General features: G+C 19.1%; 6 protein-coding genes across 6 annotated transcripts; 4 read left to right on the forward strand and 2 right to left on the reverse strand.

The window, feature by feature from the left end:
- Positions 1-2,179: 2,179 nt before the first annotated feature.
- On the forward strand, positions 2,180-7,282 carry CTRP (circumsporozoite-and TRAP-related protein, putative; the record flags this gene model as incomplete). Its single annotated transcript, XM_028680239.1, has 1 exon — positions 2,180-7,282. One exon carries the CDS (start codon positions 2,180-2,182, stop codon positions 7,280-7,282), a length of 5,103 nt encoding a protein of 1,700 aa, XP_028531755.1.
- Positions 7,283-8,552: 1,270 nt separating this feature from the next.
- PRELSG_0409700 (conserved Plasmodium protein, unknown function) lies at positions 8,553-15,064 on the forward strand (the record flags this gene model as incomplete). The annotated part of the gene is made up of 14 exons (XM_028680240.1): positions 8,553-8,756; positions 8,842-8,909; positions 8,987-9,041; positions 9,129-9,181; positions 9,274-9,349; positions 9,421-9,781; positions 9,932-10,137; positions 10,226-10,271; positions 10,348-10,402; positions 10,496-10,569; positions 10,689-10,802; positions 10,912-13,782; positions 14,175-14,848; positions 15,008-15,064. 14 exons carry the CDS (start codon positions 8,553-8,555, stop codon positions 15,062-15,064), a joined length of 4,914 nt encoding a protein of 1,637 aa, XP_028531756.1.
- Positions 15,065-15,317: 253 nt separating this feature from the next.
- Positions 15,318-15,980, reverse strand: PRELSG_0409800 (conserved Plasmodium protein, unknown function; the record flags this gene model as incomplete). Its single annotated transcript, XM_028680241.1, has 1 exon — positions 15,318-15,980. One exon carries the CDS (start codon positions 15,978-15,980, stop codon positions 15,318-15,320), a length of 663 nt encoding a protein of 220 aa, XP_028531757.1.
- Positions 15,981-18,000: 2,020 nt separating this feature from the next.
- Positions 18,001-18,693, reverse strand: PRELSG_0409900 (mitochondrial ribosomal protein L29/L47 precursor, putative; the record flags this gene model as incomplete). The annotated part of the gene is made up of 1 exon (XM_028680242.1): positions 18,001-18,693. One exon carries the CDS (start codon positions 18,691-18,693, stop codon positions 18,001-18,003), a length of 693 nt encoding a protein of 230 aa, XP_028531758.1.
- Positions 18,694-21,732: 3,039 nt separating this feature from the next.
- PRELSG_0410000 (conserved Plasmodium protein, unknown function) lies at positions 21,733-23,468 on the forward strand (the record flags this gene model as incomplete). Its single annotated transcript, XM_028680243.1, has 3 exons — positions 21,733-22,180; positions 22,592-22,771; positions 22,939-23,468. 3 exons carry the CDS (start codon positions 21,733-21,735, stop codon positions 23,466-23,468), a joined length of 1,158 nt encoding a protein of 385 aa, XP_028531759.1.
- A 1,388-nt stretch (positions 23,469-24,856) lies between these two features.
- Positions 24,857-27,997, forward strand: PRELSG_0410100 (conserved Plasmodium protein, unknown function; the record flags this gene model as incomplete). The annotated part of the gene is made up of 2 exons (XM_028680244.1): positions 24,857-27,722; positions 27,915-27,997. The coding sequence occupies 2 exons, from the start codon at positions 24,857-24,859 to the stop codon at positions 27,995-27,997; spliced, it is 2,949 nt and encodes a 982-aa protein (XP_028531760.1).
- Between the last annotated feature and the right edge of the window lies 1 nt (position 27,998).

The following is a 27,998-nucleotide window of genomic DNA, read 5'->3' on the forward strand; positions in this document are numbered from 1 at the left end:
TATTAAAAAATGTTTATGTGAATTTTTTATTATATTTGAGAAGCACATAAAATGTATTTTTTACCTTGGCCAAATTTAAATGAATTATGAAATATCTTTTTAAAAATTATATCTTAGATACAATTAAAAACTTAGGAATAAATGGAAAAATATAGTTATGTTCCTCTGCTAATACTAGTTCAATATAATAAAATGGAAATGTAAATAAAATTTTATCATTCATAAGTGTGCATGATCAAACTTAAATATTATATGTAAATGTCTTAGTGTAGTATAATTTTAGAGATTCTCTTCTCATATAAAATTTCAAATTCTTACTACAAAAACAATTCCAGAAGATTCATAAAAAATGTATATATACATATATATGAAAGCATAAACCATAAATTTCATGTTATTTTACAATCAAAATTAAGTCTATTATGGAATTTATTTAAAAAAATAATCTTTTAATTTTTTTTATTTTTTATTGAATTACTAATTATTAAAGCTGCAAGAATTTAAGAAAATAGTGCTTTGTAAGCAAATATAGGAATTAGTAAATATATAGATCAATAAATAATTCAAATATAAATGAAATTTTTTTGTTGCCATAAAATTTGAAGGGACAATAAAAAAAAAAAATCAGAATAACTACAAATTTGTATTGTAATATAAACAATAATATAAATTGAGAAATATTATATAACTGTAATACCAAATGAATTATAAAAAAATAAAAATTTATATAATAAAATATAAGTTCTTATAGAATACCAATAAATTTTCTTTTATAATAAATGTATATAATAAACTTTTTTTGTTTTTTTTAAGGTTATTAGCAAATATTTATAATTTCATAAATAATATTTCAAATGAAAGTATAGGTGCTTATTATATATGAAACCAAATAATATATACATTTGTAAAAAAAAAAAAAATATTAGCTGAAATAATATTTTAGAATTTGTGCTTCATATTATATTATAGACAATAAAATATTGTAAAGAAAAATGATGAATGTATATAGAAATGAAAATTTAAATGTATATAATATTATTTTCATTGTCCATGAATATAAGTAAAAAACAAATTATTTATATAAAATATGGAATATTATTGTTTATTCATCAAAAAATTGAAAAAAAAAAACTTTCCTTGTTGATCCAAATGTTATATATGTGTATTTTTATATAATTGAAATATTTATAATATTACACTTCAAGTAATTTTTCAAGAAAGAAAAAAATATTAACTTTCTTATGGCTATCTTTTCCATCTATTTTTTTTTTTTTTAATTCATGATATTGGTATTTATTTAAACAAATACCATTTTTTGTGAGGAATTCTTGTTATCCCATAACTAAAGCTTAATTTAAAAAAAAAAAAAAATAGAAAAAAACAAATAATTATATTGAATCAGCGAATAATTTTTTTTATTCTAACAATTTTAGCTATATATCATTGGCAAGAAATTTTAAGTGAACATATGCTAATAGTATTTTTTGTTCAGTCAAAAAGATAGATTAAATGACTATTAAAGACACAACAGTTGTTCAACTTGTGAATTCTCTTAATATAAAAAATACTGATCAATTTTAAACTGCGAATAAAAATAAAATAGTACTTTATTTTTTTAAAGTGTTAATTAAATTATGAAAACATCAGCAAATATTCCGTAGCTATTTAGCCATTTGGGCATTTAGCTATTTAAAAAAAAAAAAAAAAAATTATAACCAATTTAATTAAAAATAATTTTATGCTACTATTATTATTTTATTTTATTTTATTATTTTTTTTTTTCTTGTACAAATGTTTATAAATTGTACATTTTTTAATTTTTCAGAGGTTTTATTAATAATTATAAAATTTGTTATATCTAATTAACGTATTTTTTATTGTTTCTTTTATAGTTTTCACATTTTTGTTTTTGTTTTATAGTTATTTTTTATTGTTTTTTTATAGTTTTCATATTTTTAATGTTTTTTTATGTAATTCATGGCTTAAAGATAATTAATCATTATATATATTTTTAAGCATATTTTTAAGTATTTTATTTTCGAATGTTGCTTTTCTTGAAGTATTTATATTTGTCTAAGTAAGTGCCATATTTAATATTTTTTATAATATTAATTTTCTATATTTTAAATGTAATTTGGAAGGCATATTATCTATATTTTTAAATAAAGAAAGAAGACAAATGAAGAGAACATTTGTGTTAATATTCTCTTATCTCTCACTTTTTCTGCATTTCAATATTGTAAAAACTCAAAGTAATAAAGATGAAGCTTCTCATAAATATGTTAAATTGACAAAAGAAAATGACATAAAGTCAAAGCATGAAGATAATTTAAAAAAAAAATCCTTTCTTCAACTAAATTCAGAAAATGAAATGCCATGTACAGGTTCTGAGTGTTTTTGTAAAAGTTATTATGATTTAACTTTAATTTTAGATGAATCAGGAAGCATAAAGAAAGATAATTGGGAAAATAAAGTTGTTTCTTTTACAGCTAAAACTATAGATCATTTAAATATAAGTAAAGATGAAGTACATGTAGGAATTATGTTATTTGGTATTAAAAGTAGAGATTATATCAATTTTAGTAAAGATATAAAGTATAAAAAAGAAGAACTCTTAAAAGAAGTAGAAAAGCTAAAAGACAATTATGGTAACTCAGGAGGTACATACATTGTAAAAGCACTAGAATACGCTCTGAAAAATTTCACGAAACATAAAAATAGTAGACCAAATGCACCTAAAGTAACAATACTTTTTACCGATGGAAATGATAGTGTTGCAAGTGAAAGAAAACTTTCTAAAATAGGCTCATTATATAGAAATGAAAATGTAAAATTATTAGTTGTTGGAGTTGCTAAAGCATCATATAATAACTTAAAATTAATTGCAGGTTGCCAAAAAACTGATGCATGCCCATTCGTTATGAAAGAAGAATGGGCAAATTTAAATGATATTACAGCAATATTAACAGATAAAATATGTGATACAGGACCTGTGCCCAATCCAGGAGAACCAGAAAAACCTGAACAACCTGAACAACCTGAACAACCTGTACAACCTGAACAACCTGAACAACCTGTACAACCTGAACAACCAGAGCAACCTGAACCTGAGCATATACCATGCCATGGTGCTGAGTGTTTTTGTTATGATTATTATGATTTAATTCTAGTTTTAGATGAATCAGCAAGTATATCTCATTATAGATGGAAATCAAATGTTATTCCTTTTTCACAAGAGCTTATAGGAAAATTAAATATAAGTTTTAATAAAGTACATATAGGAGTTATTCTGTTTGCAGAATATATTAGAGACTATGTTAGACTTTCTGATAAAGTGAGCTATGAAAAAGAAAATCTACAAAAAAAGATAAAAGAACTTGAAGGAGATTATATTCATGGAAAAAAAACACATATTATTGATGCTCTAGAATATGTGATATTAAATAACTTAAGATATTCAAGTAGACCTGATGCACCTAAGGTAACATTATTATTTACCGATGGTTATGATTCCGACCAATCAGAAGATAAATTATATAATATGGGTTTATTATATAGAGAAAAAAATGTAAAATTACTTGCTATAGGAGTTCCTATGGCTGATGAGAATAAATTAAGAATGTTAGTAGGTTGTAATCAAAATGAGCCCTGCCCATACGTAGTCAAGGTTGAATGGGGGAATTTAAGAAGTGTTCCAAAACTAATGATTGAAAGAATATGCACTACAGGGCCAGTAACACCACCAGAAATTAAGCCACCTAATCCTGAAACACCTAATTCATGTGAAGGAGATGAATGTTTTTGCCACAATTATTATGATTTAACTTTAATTTTAGATGAATCAGGTAGTATAGGTTTAACTAATTGGAAAAAACACGTTTTTGAATTCACGGAAAAAATTATAGAAAATTTAGAAGTTGATGAAAATAAAGTACATATAGGAATTTTTCTATTTGCTCAATTTAATAGAGATTTTGTTAAATTTTCTGAAGAAGAAAGTTATAAAAAAAGTAATTTAATACAGAAGGTCAAAAATCTAGAGAATGATTATAAAAAAGGAGGATTTACATATATAGTAAAAGCATTAGAATATGGATTAAATAATTACACAAGAGATCCAAGTAGTAGAACAAATGCACCTAAAGTGACAATATTATTTACTGATGGTAATGAATCACATCCTAGGGATTATGTTTTAATAGATGTTAGTTTATTGTATAAAAAAGAAAATGTTAAATTATTGGTACTTGGTGTTGGTTCAGCCACCATGTACAAACTAAGATTATTAGGTGGATGCCACAAAACAGATGGGGATTGCCCTAATGTTTTAAAAATAGATTGGGATAAGTTAAAAGATACGTCAACATTAATGATTGATAAAGTATGCAATACAGAAGCTACAGGTGAACCAGAAGAAATTCCACAACCATGTAAAGGTGATGAATGCTTTTGTAAGGATTATTTTGATTTAACTTTTATTGGGGTTCCATCGAAACAAGGAGATTATAAGCTACAAAATGATATTTCTTCATACGCTGAAAATATAATGAATACTTTTAATATTGGTGAGCAAAATGTTCATGCAGCACTTTCTATTTATTTAGGAAGCAAAACCATTAGAACATATTTTGATGATGCAAATACTTATAATAAAAAGGAATTATTATTGAAATTACGAAAATTTGATAATTTATATGCGATGAGTAAAACAAACATTGCACATGCTTTAGAAATGGGGTTAAGACAATCCTTTGGAAATGGAAATAGAGAAAATGCACCTAAAATTGCATTATTACTAACAAGTAGTGATAATGATATATCTGAAGAAAGAATGTTACAACAGGTATCAAATAATTATATAGACAAACGAGTTAAACTCTTAATAATAGGAGTAGGAAAATTACCTATAGAAAAGTTATTTATTGCAGGAGGATGTAGCTTAAATTCTAAATGTCCAAATGTGCTACAATCAACTAATTTTTCTTATTTTAATACAACCAAAAGATTTTTAGAAGAAAACATATGTAGCAACAACGTTGATCCAGTAACACCTCCAGTTTTTTCATGTGATGATCCATTATGTGAAGAATGCGATGATGATTTATGTGACAACAATACATTATGTAAAAAGGCTTTAGATATAGCAATTGTTTTAGATCAGTCTCGAAACATTAGCAATGAACAATGGAAAACATATGTAAAACCATTTACCATAAATACAGTAAAACAAAATTACTTGTCGAAATATAGGACTCATGTTACAATAGTAAAAATGAGAAAACATGCAAAAGAAAAATGGTCACTAAATAGGAAAATAAGTTATAAAAAAAATAAGATTATAAAAAAAATAGACAATTTATTAATGTCTCCTTCAAGTCATAAAGATATAGCTAATACTTTTAAATATTTAAGGACGAATGTTTTTAGAAAAACACCACAATATAAAAAAAAAGTAATTATAATGTTAATTGAAGGAAAATCAAATACTGATCTGAATAATTTAAGAAGAGAAATTGAATTATTAAAAATAAATAAAATTGATCTTTTTGTATATGCAATAGATAACATTGATGATAATGAATTTAAAATACTTGGAAATTGTGAAAACTCTTCATGTAAAAATATAGTTAAGGTATCTTGGGATAATTTATTGTCTACTTCAGATACACACATGAGTTATATTTGTAATTATTATCCTGACGATGCTGAATGTACTGAATGGGGTGAATGGAGTCAATGCCCTAATACATGTCATCATTCTGTTAGCAAGAGAGAAAGAAAAGGTCCTTACACATTAAAAGGAGAAGGATTCAAAGATAATCAACATGGTAATTCATGTATGAAATTGGGTTCCATTGAATATAGATCATGCCCCATAAAAGAAGGATGCAATGATATTTGTGGAGATTTTGGTGAATGGAGTCAATGTAGTGCTACTTGCGGTGATGGTATTAGAATAAGGGAAAGAATAAAATTATCAGACACTGAAGAATGTAAAATTCTTAATACAACCGAAATTGAATCTTGTAATGTTCAAGATTGTTTTGATACTGAAGTATGCGAGGAAATTGGAGAATGGGATGAATGGTCTTCATGCTCAAAAACATGTGGATATTCTACGAGAGAACGAAAATTCATCATATTACCAGAATCTATAAAAATGTATCCAGATTGTAAACATAAAGAACAAGTTGAAATAGATGTATGCTCTGTTCCAAAATGTGATGATGACAAATGTTTTGAATGGGGAGATTGGAGTGAATGGTCTTCAACATGTGGACCTAGAAAAAGAGTTCAGAAAGCACACTTGAATATTTATTTGTCTAATATTAACGATAAGAGTAAAAAATCAGATGAATGCGAAAAATACTATAGAGATAAAGTTGAATATGATGAAGAACTCCCTTGTACTGATAATCCATGTGGAAAATGGTCAGAATGGTCAGAATGCGACAGAACATGCAATGCTGGTGTCAGAATGAGACATTTTATTTCTCATGTATCAGCTATTAATGCAGATAATACTGATGAATGTTTAGAATACTACAATTCCATAGAAACAGAGCCATGTTTGAATTTACCTCTATGTAATACAGAGGAATGTAATGATTGGGAAACATGGATTGATTGTAAAGAACAAGATTCTTGTTATAATCAAAATAAAAAAATATTCACAAGAAAAGTAGAATTGTTGAAGAATTTAAAAAATAATGTATCAGAATTTTGTAATGATTACGAACTGTTTAAAGAGGAAGAATGCCCTATAGCAAATAAACCTTGCAATGACGCTTTATGTAATGAATGGGATGAATGGGGAGATTGCTCAGCTACTTGTGGAACATCATTCAAGGTCAGGACAAGAAAAGAACCTTTGGAATTAATATCACCATCAAAGGATATAAATGGAAATATGGGTTTAACTTGTGAACAACAAAATATAAAAGTAGAAGAAAGAGAAACCTGTAATGTCCCAGTATGTGCACCAATTATAGGAGACACAGTTAATAGTACAAATCCAGCTGAAGGTAGTGAACATAAAGACAATTCAAATAAAAAAAGCGGTTTTGGAACAGGTGAAAAAATTTCTTTGGCTGCAGGTGTAATCGGATTAATAGCTCTAGCAACGGGAGGTTTAATATATGGATACAATACTTTTAATGGAGGAGAAGTTCCAGATACTTCTAATATGGAATTTGAAAATGTTGAAAATAATACAGGTGAAATTGATGAAACAAATGAAGATTTTGAAGTAATTGATGCAAATGATCCCATGTGGAATTAAGGATATTTCCAAAACTGTCTTTCTTTGAAATATGAAGTGAAATAATTTCACTTTTTATGTATCAATCCACCTACCCTTTTTCCTTTTATTTATTTTATCATATACTTGTTTTTGTTTTATTTTTAATTTATATATATATTCTTTATTATAAAAATAAAAATATTATATAAATATAGAACATTTGTTTTTCCCTTTGCCAGATACTTTCATTTATGGTACATTTATAAATAGATTTTGTTCATTTTAATTTTAGATAATTTAGCTTAATAAACTTTTTTTTTTAAGTTTTCGTAATTTATTAAAATTTAGAATGTTATAAATTATTATCTTTATAAAAATACTAACGTAAATTCGTAAAGATAATTAATATATTATTCTTTAATATTTTTTCCAATTGGACTTTTTTAAAGTAATTTAAAATTTTATATAATATTCAAAAATACTTTATCACTTTAATAATATTTATTTAAAAATATATCGCAATTTGTTTCATTATATATTTAAAAATTGTAAGAAAAAATAAAAGGTTTTAATTCATGTTTTAAATTTACATCCTGAATTATTAAAAATAAATGCACTAACTATATTTTGTATTACTTTTTATTTTAGTAATATTAAACTTTATATTACTACATTTATTGTGTTACTTTTATAAAAAGCAAATGAAATTAAATTATCTCTAATTTAAAATTAGTTTAATAATTAAGAAAAATAAATAATTTAATGTTTTTAGACATAATAGCTTTTACTTTTCTATTTTTTTTTTTTTATTTGGAGCTAATGTTGAAAAAAAATTTTAAATAAAGATACATTATTATATATACTTTAATAAAAAGTGAATATTTTTGTAAAATTATATTATTAAAAAAATAAGCATATATATACATATCAAGTTAATCTTTATTAGTAAGTCAAAATTATCTTTATATTTTCATTTATACAAAATAACAAAAATATCTAAAAAATAAAAATGATTACAATTTATTAAAATTTATATATTTTTTTTTTCTTTCAAAAATGAATAAATTATAGGCAGTAATAATTGGTACATGTAAATAATTTTCAGACAAATTTATTAAAAATATATAAAATACAAAAGATACAGTTAAATATTCCCTCAATTATGATATATTTATATAAAACGCATTCTATAAAATAATTTTAAAGTATAAAATAGTTTTGAAAGAGTAATTAAATTATTATAACTAAAATATTATTTATAAAAATTAAAAGTTATAAAAAAATTGAATATACCCTTGATAAAGAAAAAATGAATTCTCAATTTTTCATGAAACATGATAATCTTAAAAAGGAAAAAAACAAAAATAAAGACATTTATTCTGAAAAAGTTATAAATCTTAATAATGAGAAATTTCTTAAGAATTATCAGAATTATTTAAAAAATATAAATAATAATTTTATATACACACATCATAATATTTTTAAAGCTTGTAATCAAAATAATTTAGAAGGAGTACAAACTTTAAAAAAAAATCTATAAAAAATAAAAAAATCGATAAAAAATAAAAAAATTTCACTTTAATTTTTAATTAATATAGATTTTATCACATTACAAATCAAGTATAATTACAGAGAAATTTAAACAGAAAATAGTTTGCGCACTTAAGTATTGAAAAAAAAAAAAAATTATTTTTCCTTTTTCGTCTTTTATTCTATATTTCGTACAAATCATTCATTTTTTAGTTTTAAACTGGAATTGCTTGAGAACTATAAGATGTATAAAGAAGATAAATATTTGGTAAAATATTTATATTCTTAAATTTCCTTCATATATTTTTAATTTTATTTAAATTCGTTTTATTCTATTAAACTATTTAATCTTTAGAGGAGTTTATTAAAGATAGAAAACCACATTAAAAATCACAAATTGAGACAGAAGTAACTATATTATTTCTTTTATTACTATTATTATTTATTATTTTTATTGTTATAATGCAATGGTTTTTATAATTTTATATAAATTATTTTAGCTATAATATAAAAATGGAAAAAAAATTATATGAAAGAAATATTAGGGCTTATAAAAATTATCAAAAACATAAATTAGTAATTCTATAAAAAGATTTAATGAATACACACAAAGACAAAATAATAAATATCCATATAAATTTTTTCAGGAAAAAGAACATTCAGAGAAAAGAAAGAAAATGAATATTATAATTAAATATTTTATAAATGCAGCATTCAGATTAAGAAAAATAGAAGTTAATTTTGATAATTATTTTTTTTATGATAATATGTTTTTTTTAGAAAAATTTTTTTTTGTTAAGCAAATAAAAAATATTAATGAAGTACTTCAAAATAATGAACTTATGAATGAAGCAAATCATGTTATGGCTAACCATGATAAATTTGAAAAAAAATTAAAACATTACAATGAATATAAAAGATATTCAAATAATTTTTATACAAATTTTAACTTTTTAAAATCCTTAAAAATAGACAGATTTTTTCTCTTAAATCTAAGAAATACATATGGTTCGATTAAAATTTAAAAAAATAAGAAAAGCTATATATGAAAATATATATAATATATATATTGAATAAATTTAACTTATTTAAAAATGAAAATATTATAACAAAATAAAGATAAATAATAAATTTAAATTATTTCTTTCCTTTTTTAAGTAGAAGAAAAAAATGATAGTATCGAAAAATTTGGTTATTTATATATGTTAGAATATTTACACAATCAAGAAATATGGTCTTTTGTAAATAACACAAAATTGAGCAAGAAACCAATTGTAAAATTCAACAAATATTCAATGGATTATAAAAGAAAAATATTGGAAAATATTCAATATATAGATTTTAATTATGCAAAAGAAAAGATGGTTAGACATAAATAAAAATAGATAAATACATATTTTTAGTAAATTTGATTGAAGAAATGTTTTTTTTTAAATTATTTTTTTGTTTTAGGGTGATAAATATTTCTATTTTTCACAGGATGAAGATATTGAAAAAAGTTACAAATTTTTTATATTAAAAATCTCATATGCTTTAAAAATATCTATTTATTTCTATATATTTCTTTTAAATAGAAATTAAGGAATTAAGTATTTTGAAATTTTTAATATTAAAAACTTTTAGACAGTAGTATTCTTATAAAAAAAAAAAAAAATGAATAATATTCTAAATGTTATGATTGTTATTATTATAATTAATTAATTTTTTTTTTTTTTTTAATAGTTCTAATAAGAAGAAATTTAATAGAAAATATAAATACCCATTAAGAATTATAATTACTGGAAAAATAAAAAAAGGTTTAGAATATTTAAAAAAAAAGAAAAAATAAATAGATATATTTATATGAGCAAAGAAATTAAGTAAAATTAAAAAAATTTTGTTGAATTTGTAAAACTTTTCTTATCTATTCCTATAGAAATTAAACATTTAGCTATATGTCTGAAAAAAACATTTTCACTAAAAATATATGATTTTAATAATATAAAAAAAGAAGTCCATTATATTTGTAGTATGAAGAATACACAAAATGGTAAAAATAAGAATGAAAAAAAAAAATAAAGATTGAGAAAATTATAATCTATTATTTTTTTTTTTCATAAAAGATTTAAAACATGTGAATAAAGATAATTTCATAATAGAAAAAAAAAGAAAAATATTAATAAAGCTAAAAGATATAATAAGAAAATTGGATGAAGAAAAAATAGATAAAAGAATTTGTGATAATCTTTATGTAGATTTACTGTATTATCGTATAAAATATGATTACGATATGTTTTATACAAAAGAACATGATGATGATGTGAAAAGAGATTACCTGGAAGAAAAAGAAATTAAAAACATTAAGAATAGTAAGATGAAAAAATCAAAAAAATATCGCGGTTATATTATTATTAACTTTTTTTTTTCACTTAAACAGTATATTTTGTTTGAATTAAAATTAAAGAAACTTTTTCTTTTTAACAATTATATTCATGAACATGTAAATTTTTTACAACATAGAAATATATCTATTAAGAAAAAAAAGGAAAACTTTTTAAAAAAATTTGCAATGTTGTCAAATAGTAAGTGCAAAAATACTGTAATACCTAAAAAAATAGAAACAAAAAATTATGGAAAAAGTAATATAAAATTAAAAATAAAAAATGAAGAAAATAGAAATAAAAATTTAAGTGACAAAAAAGAAAATATTATATCAAAAAAAAAATTGCACTTTAATACAAATTTTGATATAGAAGACATAGATAGTTTTACTGAAAAAAATATCTTGTTTTTCTCGAATTTCTTATGTAAAATTGAAGATTTTTTTTATGAAAAAAATAATATTTTGGGTGGAATAGATTTACATTTTCACATAGACAAAAACATAAAACAAATTACTAATTTTTTATTCAGATTTATTAATAAAAATTTTTCATATAACCTTGAGGAAAAAGATAATAATAATAAAAAATGTGATAATGTAGAAAGTAAAAATGACGAAAAAAATATTATAAAATTGAGAAAAATAAGAAGAAAAGTGATGAGAGCTGCTGAAAATATTCAGATTTTTCATTCCCAAACTTACAAAGGCAACTATAAAGTTATTTGTAAAATTAAAAAATCTTATAAGACATTGAAAGATAAAATAAAAAAAGATACAAATTATGAATGCTTTTCTAAAGGAATTTTTGATGAAAGTAAAAAAATATTTTTTTTAAATTCTTATTTTATAAAAAAAGTTTTTCATTTTGATAAAAATTATATAGAAATAGAAAAATTTTTAAAAAGTTATAAAAGTTTAAATTATTCCAGATATCATATACTAAAAAATAATATATACAAATCATCAAGTAATTTAATATCAAAAATAATTTCATTAATCGAAAAGGATAAGATGAAGCGTAATGATAAGAAAAGAAAAAAAAATAGTGATATAGAAAAAAATTCATGTGAAATTTCACATAAAGAAGAAACAGACATTAATAATAGTTTTGTATTAATAAATCACATAAAATTAGACAGTAATTTCTCCTACTATTTCAGACTAAGATACTGTAATATAATAAAAGTTTATATTACTCATTTATTTAATTTTTTTGTGTGGAAAAGAGTGTTGGAGAAAAATATTAACAAAGTTGTAAAATATATACATAAAAATATTTATATATTCATAGATTACATAAACATTGAAGATATTAATAAGTTCATTCAATTATATAATGGTTTGGAAGAATTTGAAATTGAAAATGAGAAAGTTAAATTTTTATTATTGGAAAAATTAAATATAATTCAAAAAAGAATGTGGTTAGAAATATTAAAACAAAAAAATAATAATAATAAAAAGGAAAAAATTTATTTAAACAAATGGATTAATATGCAAATATTTTTGTTAATATTTCAAAATTTTTATTTAATTAATATAGAACATCAACTCTATCTCAACTTAGATTATTTCGTGAATGAATATTTATATGCTTTAATACATAATGAAATAATTTTTAAAAATGATAAAAATATGCTTATTTTTAACTATTTTCCTAAAAATAAAAAAGAACTTTATATATACGATAAAAATAATTACTATTTTCCTTTTTTAAATTATATAAAAGAGAATATAAACAATTTTTTGATAGAAAGTTGTGATTATAAAAAAAATTTTCATAAAAATAAAAATAGTGAATCTCATAGTTCGGACAGTTTTTGTTCAAAAAGAGAAAAGAAATTATATTACTTAGCAAAAGAATTCCGTTTTATTAATAATTGTAGATTTTTTTATAAATTTCATGAATTAGTTAATTATTCAATAATAAATTTAAGAAAGTATTTCTATATTTTTCAAGATCTAAATAGTTATATTAATAACTTTATAACATTACATTATTTATGTGTGTATAAACAAATAAATTTTACTTTTGATACATTAAGAAATTTTATTCAGAATTCAGCACATATTCCTTTTTACTATTTATCGATGTTTAATAAGAGAAAATTTCAATTTGAAGATAAAATTAACAAATTAAATGAAATAAAATATGAAAAAAGTAATTTAAAAAACAGAAATAATGAAAATAAATATATTTGTAATGAAGAGAGAAGGGAAATTAACATAAGTAGTATTAATAAAATAAATAAAAAGGAAAAAAGTTCTGAAGAGAAATATAGATGTTTATATTCAGAAAATGGTTTCTTTAATAATTTAATCAGTTATAATAACAATAATGAAAATGATTTATTTTTAAAAAAAAATTATATATATATATTTTTGAACAGCATTTTAAAGTATATTTTTATTTTACAACATTTTCCAGTAATATCTAAGGTAGATTTAGGAAATTTGATAATGGCTAGTTTATTTTTTATAAAAGAGAAATCTGAAAAAATATATGCAAACATTCTATTTAAGAAAATTTTAAATGAATATGTAAAAAAATATAGTATTACAATTAATTCTTTTATACTTCCAAATAGTATGATTAATAATATAAGTCTTTCATATACATACCCATGGAATAAAAAAGAAGAGAATCAAAGTATTTTTACTATAGACTTTTTTTTTTTTCTTATTTTTTTTTTTTTTTCAAAACCAAAAATATGTTATATCAAAAAGGTTAGATATAAATAATTTTTTCTTAAAACAACAATATTTGAACTTTACATTATTTATAATAAATTAATACTTTTGTATAAGAAATAAAAAGGCATATTTTATTAATATATATTTCATAATGTGATTTTAGTCTTACTAATAATTTTAGCATCGTACTAAAAATATTATTTATTAATTAATACTAATTTATTTATTTATTTATTTATTATTATTATTAATTCATTTTTTATATATTTAAAAGTAAATTATTCATAGAAAACTAATTTTTTCATTTTTTTAATTATTAGATTTTTTTAAGATATTTAAATATATTAGATAGTAAGATGGGTAGAATAAAAAAGGATGTAAAGAAGGAGATATTTAAAAAATGTTGCCTTCTTTTTGATGATATAAGCACTGAAACTAAAAATACTACTAATAATAATGAAATAAAAAAAAATGATTTATATAACAAAGATATTTACGAAAATAATAATTATTACATGAATCAATTCAATAATGATGATGAAATAAAAAAAACTAATAATACTTGGATACAGGAAGAAAATAACATAGATAATTCAGAAACACATTTATGCTTACAAAGTTTAGAATACTTTACATTTAAAGAATTTCTTCATTTAGGATTATTTAATTTTATAAAGAATAAAAAAAAATTTACAAGAGAAGAAAAAAAAGTTTTGAATTATGAAATTATTTTGTTAAACAAATTTATTTTTAATTACTTTTTTTATTTCAGTAAATTTCCTTATTTTCATGAAAATATTCAAATTTACATAAAAAACTATTTATTAAAAAAAAATTCTTCATTTTTTTCTTCATTTGAAGAAGCTTTAAGGGAAAAAATTCAAAACATTGATAATGTTAATAGTCAATTATTTAAAAGTAACAAAAAAGAAAAAAAAAAGAATATAGAGATAAATAAAAAAATAAATAATTTAACTAGTAAAAGAATGAATTCTCTTACATCATATAACGCGAAAAAAAAGGTAAATAATAATATATTTATAAACACATATATGTAATTTATCATTTACTAAATAGTCTATTAATTTAAAATTTTTAGTTTGTACACATATTATATATATATATATATATATATATATATATATATATATATATATATATATATATATATTTTTAATTAGGTGATGGTAAAAGAAATCTTAATATTTTTTCATAATAAATATGATTATAATTTTTAAAAAAATAGTAAAGCATTAAATAATTTTATAAAATATTAAAAAAAAAATTAATAGAACATTAAATTCGATAATGTTAACATATGTGCCTGCATAAAAAAAGAAAAAATGCAAAAAAAAATTTATGCAGTTAAATATAATTTAATAACATTAATGTATTATAAGATTATTTTTTTAAAATGGTAATATAATTATTATTATTAATACATATACAAGTATATATTTTTTCTTGTTATTTATTTTAAAGTAATCATCTCTAAAATAGTGTTTCATCAAAATTAAAAAAAACAGTAGACTCTAATATACGTTGATCATATTTATTAAAAAAAATTTCTATGAAATTTCTGAAATTTTTCATATAAGAAGAGTTTTGAAAAAAATCTTTTAAATAATTAAAAATAGCAAATCTTGATTCACTTTTCATTTTTTCACCATTTCCAAATACACCAAAAGCATTTTGTTTATTTAGTGTTGCTTCATTTCCATTTTTTATATATTCAATTTTCATTTCATTACTGAACAATTTCGTATTTTTCAAAGTATCGCTTTTTATGCTAACTTCTTTCTCATTTAAATCCATTTTATGACTTGATATATTTTTTCTATATATATTATCTTCTAAATTTCCTTTTTCATATTTATTATCGAAATTATTTTTTTCATTTTGACTTTCTATATCATTAGGAAATAGAGTATTAAATAATTTATTCATATTTTTTCTTATTTTAATACTATTATTTTCTTTTTTTGCTTTTACATCAGAATTTAAATTTTTTAAATCACTTCTTATGTTTTTACTAGGTATGTCTGTAGATAAAATATTTCCATTTTCATTAGTTTTTGTTGTGCTATATGTATAAGTCAGTATAAATTGATATAAAAATATCACATAAAAAATTGACAGTTTTACTTTATGCATTTTCTTATTAAAATTTATATAGTTTCATATATAAAGATTTATATTCATTAAATATATTTTTTATTATATAACCTTATTTATAACTTTTTATTATTTATTTTTTTTTATTTTTTCTTTCTTTTTTTTTTATTTGTCATATATTCTGTTCTTTTTTATTTTTATATTGAATTGACAAAAAAAAAAAAAAAAAAAAAAATGTATAGTTTAATGTAAATATTTTTTTTAACTGAAAATAATTTTTCTTTTTTCTTTTTTTTTTTTTTTACAATATTAATTTATGTGTTTTTTTAAATTTACATTATTTGAAACGTTTTAAATATTTGAAATTTCTATTTATAAATTAAAAAATTTTTCATTATATATTTTTTCAAATTCACCAGAAATTTGATACAAAATATATTTTTGTATTTTTCATGTTGTATTTTAATTTTAATTTTTATTGGTTCTACTAAGAATTTTTTTAGATATTAAGTCCATATTATTTTAGATATTTATTCGAAGATTTTTTTAGGTAATATGTAGAAATACATTATTTTAAATGAAAAAAAAAAAAATTATTTTTATATGGTAATTATTTATATATTCCTTAATTTTTTAAAGAACGCTATGCTGTATATTTATGCATATATATAAATGTATATTTTTCTTTATAAAATTATTAATACGTAATATCCACTTAAAATTTTGAAATATTCATATTTTTTTAAAAATTTACGTAAAATTTGTATTAAAAAAAAAGAAAAAAGAAAAATAAATTAAAAAATAACACAAAATTTTAAGTCAGTTGTAATATAATACAGAATAACTAATAGTTTTTATTATACAAAACATTAAGAATAGCAATAGTTTTTACTATAGTAAATACAATTCACTTTATAAAAATAATTATAATAGATGAACATGTTCGGTATTATACTTTTTATTATTCTAAAAAAATTATTAATTCATTGTAAATGTATATGATTTCAATTAAAATTAAAAAAAAAAAAAAATATTTTGATAGAAGAGAATATTTTTTTAAATATCGTCAAAGATAAAGATTTTATAATGTTTTCTTTTTTTTCTCTATTTCTATTAAATATTTCTAATATTTTTTATATATATATTTATGTATATTTTAATTAAATTATTTTTTTATTTTACATTTAAATTGTTATAGATATATTATTTATATATTTGATGCTTTCATAGGATAAGTAAAAATTAAGTGAAATATATATAAATATATATTGCATATTTTATATTATAAAGGAATATATAAAAATATACATATATTAATAATATTATTAATGCTATTCGTTTACTCTTTGTAGAAATTAAAAATATTTAGAAGTGAAATCATTTTATTAATAAAAGTAAAAATTATTAAAAAAAAAAATTTCGTTCTTTATTATTTATAATATTATCTAAGATCTTTTTAATTTTATTTGCAAAAAATCTTAATATTTTTTTATTACACATATATCATTATAGGAGATAAAATTATTAGAAATAATCATATTAATAAAATCCCTTCAATATTTATTTTCCTTTCATTAATGAGAATAGTTTTAATAAAATATGTAATTTATGAGAATTTCAAAAATAAGAAAAAAAGTAAAGTATTTTGTCTAAATAAATTTCGTATAAAATATAATAAGAAAATGTTATTTTAATAAATCTTGGCATAATGTTTTTTTAATTTTATAAATAATGTAAATATATATATATATATATTTTTGGAAATGTCGTTAAGAGTAATGATAGTTATAAAAATTATAATTTAAAAATATTTTTTTTTTCAATATAATTTGATTCAAAACACACACAAAAAAAAAATGTATTATGTATATGTAATAAAATAAAAAATAATTAAGAAATATACATGTTCATAAATATTAAAGGAAAAGAAAAGTAAAATTTTAAGTATTCAATTTAATTTTTATTTTAAATTATGAAATAAAATTACAAATTCATTAGTCTTATTAGATATTTAATGAACTATTTTTTTTTTTTTTCTGTTTAATATTAAAATAGTATATCAATAAAATCTATATAAATTGCTCATATTATTTCTAAGAGCAATAATATTTTGCTTCTTCCAAGAAATAAAACCTGGTAAATCGGAATATTTTCTTTGATATTTAAAGTTAGGTATTAATAAGTGCATTGTCTCTTTTCTTAATGGATTAAGAATAATATTTAGTTGCTCAATTTTATTTTCTATTTTACTTATAGATAATTTTAATGAATTTTTTTCTAAAGAAGAATTATTTTTTAAAATATTTAGTTTATGTTTCAAATATAATAATTGTTCTTCTAGTTGAAATTTTTGTGTTTCATAAATTTCTCTTTCTTTCTGTTTTTTTAAAATTTCTTTGGCTCTTAAACATTGTTCATGTATAGCTCGTCTTGATAATACAGTTAAAATTCTTTTCATAGTTAATTTGACTTTTTTTAATCTTCCATGATTTATCATTTTTGTATTATTCTGAAAATTAAAAAACTGTTCTCCCAATAATTTATTTTTTTCTTTTAAGCATATATAGTACAATTTATGTAAATCATCGAAACTTTTTTTTCTCAACAAAACACAAGGCCAAGCATCACCTGTTTTACTATATTCTATTTTTTTTTTCATACTGATATTATCTAAAAAACTGTTTTTCCATAATTCTTCTATTCCTCTTTTAGGAGTAAAATTCACTTTTTTATTCAGTTTTGAAAAAAGCATTTTTTCTTTATAATAAATAGAGTTTCATTAAGTAAATAGGAAATATATTAAAAAAAATATTATTTAAAAGTATTTACATTATGTGCATTTTCTTTAAAAATACAAATCATTCCTTATAAAATTCTATAAAAGGAAAATTATTTAAAAGATAATTTCTTCTTTAAGGTTTTAAGATTATTTTTTTTTTTTAATTGTACAGAAATATTTTTCTGGAAGTTTTTCTATTATTCTTTAACTATATTAAAAAAAATTTTGTATTTTTTTCTTTTTTTTTAATATATTTTTAGAAATAAAAAAAAAAAAAAAAGCTTCAAATAAGTATTAAATAATATATCAGTTATTTTTATTTAATTTATATAAACATAATATTTAAACTAAAACATATGATAATAATAAACTAACAAAATATATACATTTTTAATGTGATAATAGTATCATAGAAAAAAAAAAATACATATATGTTTAACTTATTTTCTTATTATTTTTATAGTAATGCATATAATGTGCTTTTTTATTTCTTACTTTATGAATTAAAAATAACAATATTTTTAAAGTAATTTAAAAGATAATTTAAAAAAAAAAAAAAAAAGTATTTTTATTAAAATACATTGAATATGAGTATTCTTTATTTTAAAAAATACATTTCATTTTTGAGAATAATAAAAAGAAGAAAATTTTTCAGTACACTTAAATTTTTTTTTAATAAAATTTATCATAATTATATACTCTTTATTTTTTAACAAATTATGAAAAATTGAAAATATACCATAAATAAAATAATTCTAGAAAGTTTTAAGCTTTCTTTTTTCTAAAAATATACCCAAGAATAAATCTAAGAATTCTATGAAAAACATTTTTTAATATTATATCTATGTATAAATAAAAAATGGAAATAAATAAGAAACAAAAATGGATTGTAACATCTTAATCGAATTCACAGTTTTCTAAATTAGAAGTATCTTAAAATTCGTCTGTTTTTGTTTATTTATATTTTTTATTTCATTTTTTTTATATATATATTACTATTCTGTTTTAATTAAAAGATATAATTTTAACATTTTTAAATGTATAAAAAACTTAAAAGAAGCAAAAATTATGAAATAGTTCACTTGATTCATGCTAAAAATGATAATTTTTTTTTCCTTAAAAAAATAAAAGTTTTTACATGCATAGTTTTATGTTTTTTTTTTTTTTACTGAATATAAAAATGAAAAAGTATTTAAGAACTTATACATATACCAATATGCATAAATAATTATAATTTTTAATTCCTGATTAAATTTGTCTTTAATAATTTTAGAAGAAAAAAATTATATAGAATATTTCATTTTTTTAATTAGTAATGTATTCCTAATATAAAATAAAATAATGTTCATATTTAGGACAAGTATTTATAAAAAAAAAAAAAAAAAAAAGAGCAATGTACACAATATAAAAAATGGAGGTTCAACTTCGTAAATTAAATATTTCAAGTATTTTTTTTTTTATAAATTTTGTACTTTTTTCATTGTAATCAATTATAGGAAAAATTATATCTTAACAATAATACACATTTTTAAAATAGTAAAAAATATGTTATTAATAATTAATTTTATTTTTCTACAATTTATATTCGTATTTTGAACAAATTAAACTATGCTTACAGTTTTAAATAAAAATAATGAAGTATTTAAGTATTATTATCTTTTATTTTTTTATTTTTGATATTTTTCAGTAGCTATATTTTTGCTTCTTTTTTAAATATACGATTTTACAAGACTTTTTTTTTTTTTTTACAAAAGTAATTTATTCTATATGGTTTCATTAAAAGTTTATTATAATTATTAATGATACAATTATTTTTATTAATAAATTTTTATTATTAATAATAATATTATTGTAAATATATAAAAATTATATACTACTAATAATTTTTTTTTTCTTGTAGGAATATAATTATATAAGACTTACAAATATTACTTGTTTTTCTTTTAATTTCATTTTAAATAATATATAGAAAAAAAAAGAAAGTTAAAAAAAAGGAAAAAAATATAATATATTTTTTTTATAAATTCCCTTCTTCAATTTAAAACATTTTTTAATTCTTATTTCCCTAAAATACTTTGTATCTTCTATGTAAATTCCTTTTTTTTTTTTTATTTTCCTTTTTCATTATTTCTATATTCTATTTTTTTTTTTTTTAATGATTTTCAACTTTAATTATATTTCTAAAATTGTAAATATTTCATAATATAGAAATTGAATATTTAAATAAAAAAGTTACTAATTTATATTTTTATTTCTTTTTTTAACTATATTATTATTAATGCAATTTTTAAATGCTACTGTTTGTACTTCTAAAAACATATTTATTAGTACGTTGTGTACATATTTTATTTTAATAATTTATTAATTATTATATATTATTTTTTTTTCATTTTGATTCTAGTATTTTTATTACTAATTAAAAAGTTCTTTTTTTTAAAAAAAAAAAAACTAGAAGAAATTAATAATTTTATATATATAGTTGATTACATATACATAAATTCAAAGTACTATTTTTTTGCTTTTATTTTTTTTTCTTTCAATTCTTATAGAAAAAGTTTAGTTTATATTTAATACAAATTACATTTTTATAAATATAATTTAATAATCTTTAAACTATAGTTATAGAAATATAAGATATTGTGTTTATGAAAAGTACATAAAAAATTCATGGAAAATTTTTAGAATGTACATAAAATACCTTTTTTTTTGTTTGTTAAGTTTTTTTTAAAAAGATATATGCATCTAAATACATAATATATTTTTAATTATTTATTAAAAAAAAAAAAGAAAAAAAAATGCATTGTCAATTATAAATGTTTAATTATACAATTTATTTTTATTTATAAAATTTTTATATTTAAAGTATATATTTTTTTTGTTCTAAAAAAAAAAAAATAATTTATGTGTATTTATATATGTGTATACATATATATATATATATATATATATATATATATATATATATATATATATATATGTATGTATGTATGTATGTATGTATGTATATAAAATATGGACAATAATTCAAAGGTAAATGAACATATAGAAAATTTAAATAATACAATAATACAAAAATACAAAATATGGGTTGATTTACCTGAAACGCGGAATATTTTGAGCACATCAGTGAGTAGAAGTTTTATTAATATTCCTTATGAAAAATATAAATTCAATTTGAGAAGAATGAATACAATAGATACTGCAGATTTAATCAATAAACAAAAATTATGCGAATTACCAAAAATTTCTCACAAAAATATAAGCAATACAGAAAATATAAATGATTATAATAAAACGGATCAAATTAAGAGCATGAATGGAGATATAAGTAATAATTCTAGTTTGAATGAAATAAAAGAAGAAAAAAAAAAAAATATGAATGTAACAAAAATAAAAAATCAAACGAATTTAAAAAGTGACGATACAAATCCATCATTTGGGACACAATTTCACGAAAAGGGTAAAGAATAAAAAAATAATGAAATAACAAAATATATAAAAATAAATACATATAAAAATACATTTAGATTAATTATGAAAAAAAATATTATATAGAAACAATATAAAAATAAATGTAACAAATATAGGATTATAAAAAAAAAAAATATAATGCGTGAAACAAGAGAAAAATAAGTGCATTATTTTGTATAAATAAAATACATACTCAAAAATTATGACATGCATGTATACACACATAAATATTCATATAAAAATAAAATATATATATTTTTGTTTAAAATTTTTTATAATAATGCTTTGAAAAAAAATGAAATGTTTTTCAATAGTTCAAAAGATAAATATTTCAATCAAAGAAAAAAAAAAAAAAAAAATTTTAGATAATATAATATTATTTTTTTTTATTTCTTTAAAGGAACATGCAATCCTTGTAGATACGAATGGACACGGGGATGCCATATGGGTAGGTTTTGCCGATTTTGTCATCATTCTTCGCATGTACCTTTAGGTACAGAACGAGTAGTACCAGATCCCAAAATTTTGGCTACTACCAAAGTTAGACCGGAGAATATTTTAACTTTCAGAAAATTTGCGAGTATTTAACTTAAATAATAAAAAAAATTATATAATGCACTTTTTTGTTCTGTTGTATTTATGTACAGAGCAATGTTTTTTTTGGAATTTTCTTTTGAATAATAATATATATAATTTTATTTTACATAAATATTTTTTTTTTTTATTATGTGAATTTTCAATTCTTAGGTTATGCAACAAGTATGAATTCTTTGGCGGATGTTAATTCTTCAAATTATATATATGAAGACAAAGTGAAAACATATAATAATAATAAAATTAGTAGTCCAAATAGAAACAACTTAAATAATACAAATAATTATAAAAATGGAAATAGCTATAAAAATAGTTCCAATTTAAAAAAAACTAGTAATTACAAAAGCACAAGCAATTATAAAAACACAAAAGTTTATAAAAATACAAACATTTATAAAAACGCCGATAACTTTGTAAGCATAAATAACCTAAACAATACAAGTTATCTTAACTTTAAATATTATAATGACACAAACTATTTTAATAATTACGAAAATTTATCATATTGTTATAATAGAACAAAGTTATTTTCAAATAATAAAGATAATGAATTTCATAAAACATTGGATCCCTTTTCAAAAAACAAGGATACATTAAAAAATTTTAAAGAATTGAACTCTATTACTAAGGAATATGCTATAAAAACTATCAATTCATATCAAAGAATCAAATTAGTTTCTTAAAACGAATAAAAATAATAAAACAATTAAAGTAATATAATTTAATACTCTGTTGTTAAATAAGTAAAAAATTTATATTTTATTTTTAATTGAAACACACATTTAAAAAAAAAAATCTATCTTTTTAATAGAAAAAAAAAAAAAAAAATAAATAAATAATAAAAAGAAAAAATATATATGTATATACAATAAATCAAGCAAAATAATTTCAGTTCATTTTATGTCTTTTTATTTTTTAAATGTAAGAATAATATATATATTAATTTTATTGATAATTTTATAATAAATAATATAGGAAAAAAGAAAAATAGTAAAATTAAAAATGTGAGTATCTTCTTTTTATATAAACTTTTAATAAATTTTTATTTGAACCGTTTTTGAAAAAAAGAAAAATATAATATTTTCTTTTACATATATATAAATGTTATTTTAATAATTCACATTTTATTTGTGATGTCTTGGTAATGTTCTAACATATTATCATTTAAGGAATTATTCTTTCTTTCAGTTTATTTTATTTATTTTTATTTTGTATTATTATTAAATATATATATTTAAAAAAAAAATGTATATATATGGTTAATTGGAAATATAATGTGCATGTAAATTCATCTATGCTCTCAATGAGATTATAAATTATTAAAATACGTATTAAAAATAAAATATATATAAATCAATTATATATATTAAATAAATTTTTACTGAAATATATATAATATATATTTTATTTTAAATAAAATATCATATTATCTTTTTTTTAAATAGTAACATATTCTATATTTTGTTCATTTATATTCTATAAATTTAGTTTTTTCTTTAAATAAATATGTATATACATGATTATTTCTTTTTTTTTTTCTGATTTAGTTCTAAAAAAATGTATAATGTACTTCAGTTGTTTACTGTATATTTTTTTAAAAGAAACTTTCTTCGTATGATTTTTATGTAAAAAAATATTTTTAATCTTGATTTTATTCTTAAAAATCCTAAATAACTCATATTCAAATTTTATAGAATTAAAAAATTGCCCCCTATAAAAAAATTTAGAAAAAAAAAAAAATAATTCAGTACCAAAAAAATAAAAACTCTATATTATCTTTATTCTACATAAAAAAGTTATTTAAAGGAAAGTTATAATCAATTTTTTTTTTTTTTTTTGCACACAATATAAATATTTTGATTTCTATGACAAAAAAAAAAAAAAAAAAAAAAAATAAGATAATGTTACAAATATCTCAAGAACGTGTATATATGTCTATTTATATGCATGAAGAAATATAAAAGCAGAAATGAAAAAAGGTAATTTTTAAAAGAGTTTAAAAAAATACATATAAATATATATATAATACATCTTTGAAGAAATACTTTTTAAGAACTTATTTCTTTGTATAATGAAAGATAAAGAATTTTCCATCAAAGATAAAATAGAGAAAGAATCTATTGCACTATTTAAAAAAAATTTATTAAAGGAAAGTTATAACTGGTTTAAAGATACAGATTATTTTGTTAAACTAAAAAATGAGAATAAATATTCTAACATAGAAAATAAAACGGAGACAAAAAATTTAGTAACAGGTAGGGTACAACTAGGATGGGGAGGGACTTTTTTTTTATTATGTTGTGTTGTTGTAATATGTGATAACTCGGCATGGCAATCTTGTAACCACTATATAGATAGTATATTTTATTCTCCAGAATCTTTAACTCTTGTCTATTCTTTTCTTTTTATTGTTTACGCATTTCCTTTATTCATTTTTCATCAATGTTTAGGTTTAGTTTCGCAAGGTAATTATGTTAAATCTTGTAGAATGCTTTCATCACATTTAGGCATTTTAAGTATATTTTCTTTGTTTGGAACTATAACATTCTGCTCAAAAGAAATTTGTAATTTTTCAATTGAGTTACTACAAAACTTCTTAAGATTATTTAATAGTTCGAGGGAAAAAGAATATGGTATGACAAAAATATTTATTGATTTAACAAACAGAAAAAAAGATTGTTCTTCAATTCCTAACACCATATTTGTTGAATCATTAGATCAGTGTGTTTCTTTTAGTGATAAACTAATTGTAAACTTTTATGAGAGCTTGTGGTTCATTGGAAATAAATACAATTATGTTTATTTAATAATAATTTCTACGATATTTATACTTTTTTGCTATTTCATTTTATTAAAAGAGAATTTCAGAGTTTTCAAATTTTTTATTTTTGTAATCATAATTAATTGGATAACTACCAAATCGGTTGTCATTATGAATACTTTTTTTTCTTATATTCCTCAACCAAGAAAAATATATGAAGAAATAGTTCTTATATTTAAAGAGGTAGGTTTTGTAAAATTAACTATTTTTTTATATGGTACTGTGGCAAGAAGTTCTTCTATTTTTATTTTAAGTACATTTGCTTCTTACTTTCATACGAACACAAATATATTAAAAATTAGTATTTGTACTTTTGCATTTTATATTTTAAATATGTATTTCTATTTAAAAAATGAAGCACATGAATATTTTTTGTATAATCAAAATTTAGGTAATAAGACTGAGTATAATTTTATTAAATGTAACACTTATATAAATCTATTACATGAATTAAATAATCAAAAAGATCAGGTTAATAGTATTCAATCAAAAGATATGTACGTAGTCTGGCAAAAATTATGTTTATTTTTTAGCACATATTCTTTTCTATTTTCTACATTATTTATAGTATTAATGCAATTATTAGGGCCTTTTAATATTTTAAGTGAAACACATTATAAAAATGAATATGATAATGAAAGAAAAATATATTCCTACAAATCACTTGTTAAAAAATACGAAAAATATGATTTAAAACATTCTATCTCAAACAATAGATCTTCCTCTAAAAAAAAAAGCATATCTAATGATGATTTTAAAAATAAGAAAATGTTCTTTTTAAATTTAAATATTTTTGGGGAAAAAAAAAATAAAGTTACAGAATGTAAAAGCTACTTGGAAGAACAAATTTCTCATAAAACCAAAAGTTTTAAAGACGCTAAATCAAATAGAGAAAGCTCCTTTATTTCAAGAAAAAATAGTTTATTTTTTAATGAAAATTCTCGAAGTTACTTACTCTCTAATTTTGTTAAAAGAGGTAAAAATTTCTCATATGATGGCGGGGACGCTGCTAAGATAAATTTAAATTTTGAAGAAAGCTCTTTAGGTAATAATACTGATACAAAAAGTAACTATGACAGCAGCAAGGAAGAAAATAAAAATGAAAAATATACTTCCATTTATCAAAAAGAAAAAGATAATAATATTTATACTGAAAATAATTCAGATTATTCTAAAGAAAAAAAAAGCTATAATTTTAGTAGAGTTGAACAAAATAATAATTACAATAATGAAAAAAAAAAAAAAATTAACACAAATAAAACATCTGATGAAGATTCAGTAATAACAGCTACAGAAAGAAAGAAAAAAAAAAAGATAAAGAAAAAAGAAAAAGAAAAAAAGCGTGTAGCTATTTCAAAATTTATATCAAAATTTAATTACATAATAATGAAAAAATATGGAACTTTTATATTATTTTTTGTAATTTACATATTTACTATATTACATATAGTAGACTTTAAGAGAAATAATAATATTATAAGTGAAATTATTTTATATTCCTTGTACAGGAGTTTTTTAATATTTATTATCTGTGTTCAAATAATTTATTCCTCGTGGATATTTGGAATAAGATTGCAAATGAGTCAATGCGGAGTTTTATCATGCTCTCTTAACTTTATTACATGGATTATAGTATTGCCAACTTTATATTTAATATATTTTAAAAAAAAATTATGGATGAATATATTAGTTGTTGGTATCCTTTTGAATGTAGTAACAATTATAACATCATATATTGAAGTGAAGAAAAAATTAAAGGCACGAGAATTAAATGGAATAAATGAGTGCAATAAAATGTTGGTTGAATATAGCAATTTTGTTATATTAAAAAAATGCTTATATTGGTTATATTTCGGTAATCTTGAAATTTTAAGAAAAAACATTAACATAGCTATATCAGGAAATGAAGAAAAATACATTCCTTTTTTTTGGAATTTCTTGTTTAAATATATAAACTCTTCAATGTTAATAATTGTAATTATCAGAAACACAAAAGAATATTTTATTGATATGCTTGATGTTTTTGAGAGAACTTTTAGTTTACAAATAGAATTAATTTCAATTTTTATGGTTTTATTTGGATCTTTTATTGTTCTTCTTAATAACCTTTATAAAGGTATCAATACAAAAAAAAAAAAATATATATATATATATATATATATATATATGTAATAAATAAAAGTAATAGTTACACATATTATGCACATATATTTTAAAATAATTTCAAATGTATATAGAATATGTTTTGAACCTTTTTTCAAATTGTTTATATTTTTTTCTTTTATATATTATTATTTTTTATATTTAGATTATTACAAACCACAAAATGTTATAATTCCATCTATTCCTATGGTATGCCATAATAAAAAGAGATATATTTTTGTAGATTAAG

This window comes from Plasmodium relictum (assembly GCF_900005765.1).
Source record: "Plasmodium relictum strain SGS1 genome assembly, chromosome: 4".
In the NCBI taxonomy this organism is placed as follows: Eukaryota; Apicomplexa; class Aconoidasida; order Haemosporida; family Plasmodiidae; genus Plasmodium; species Plasmodium relictum.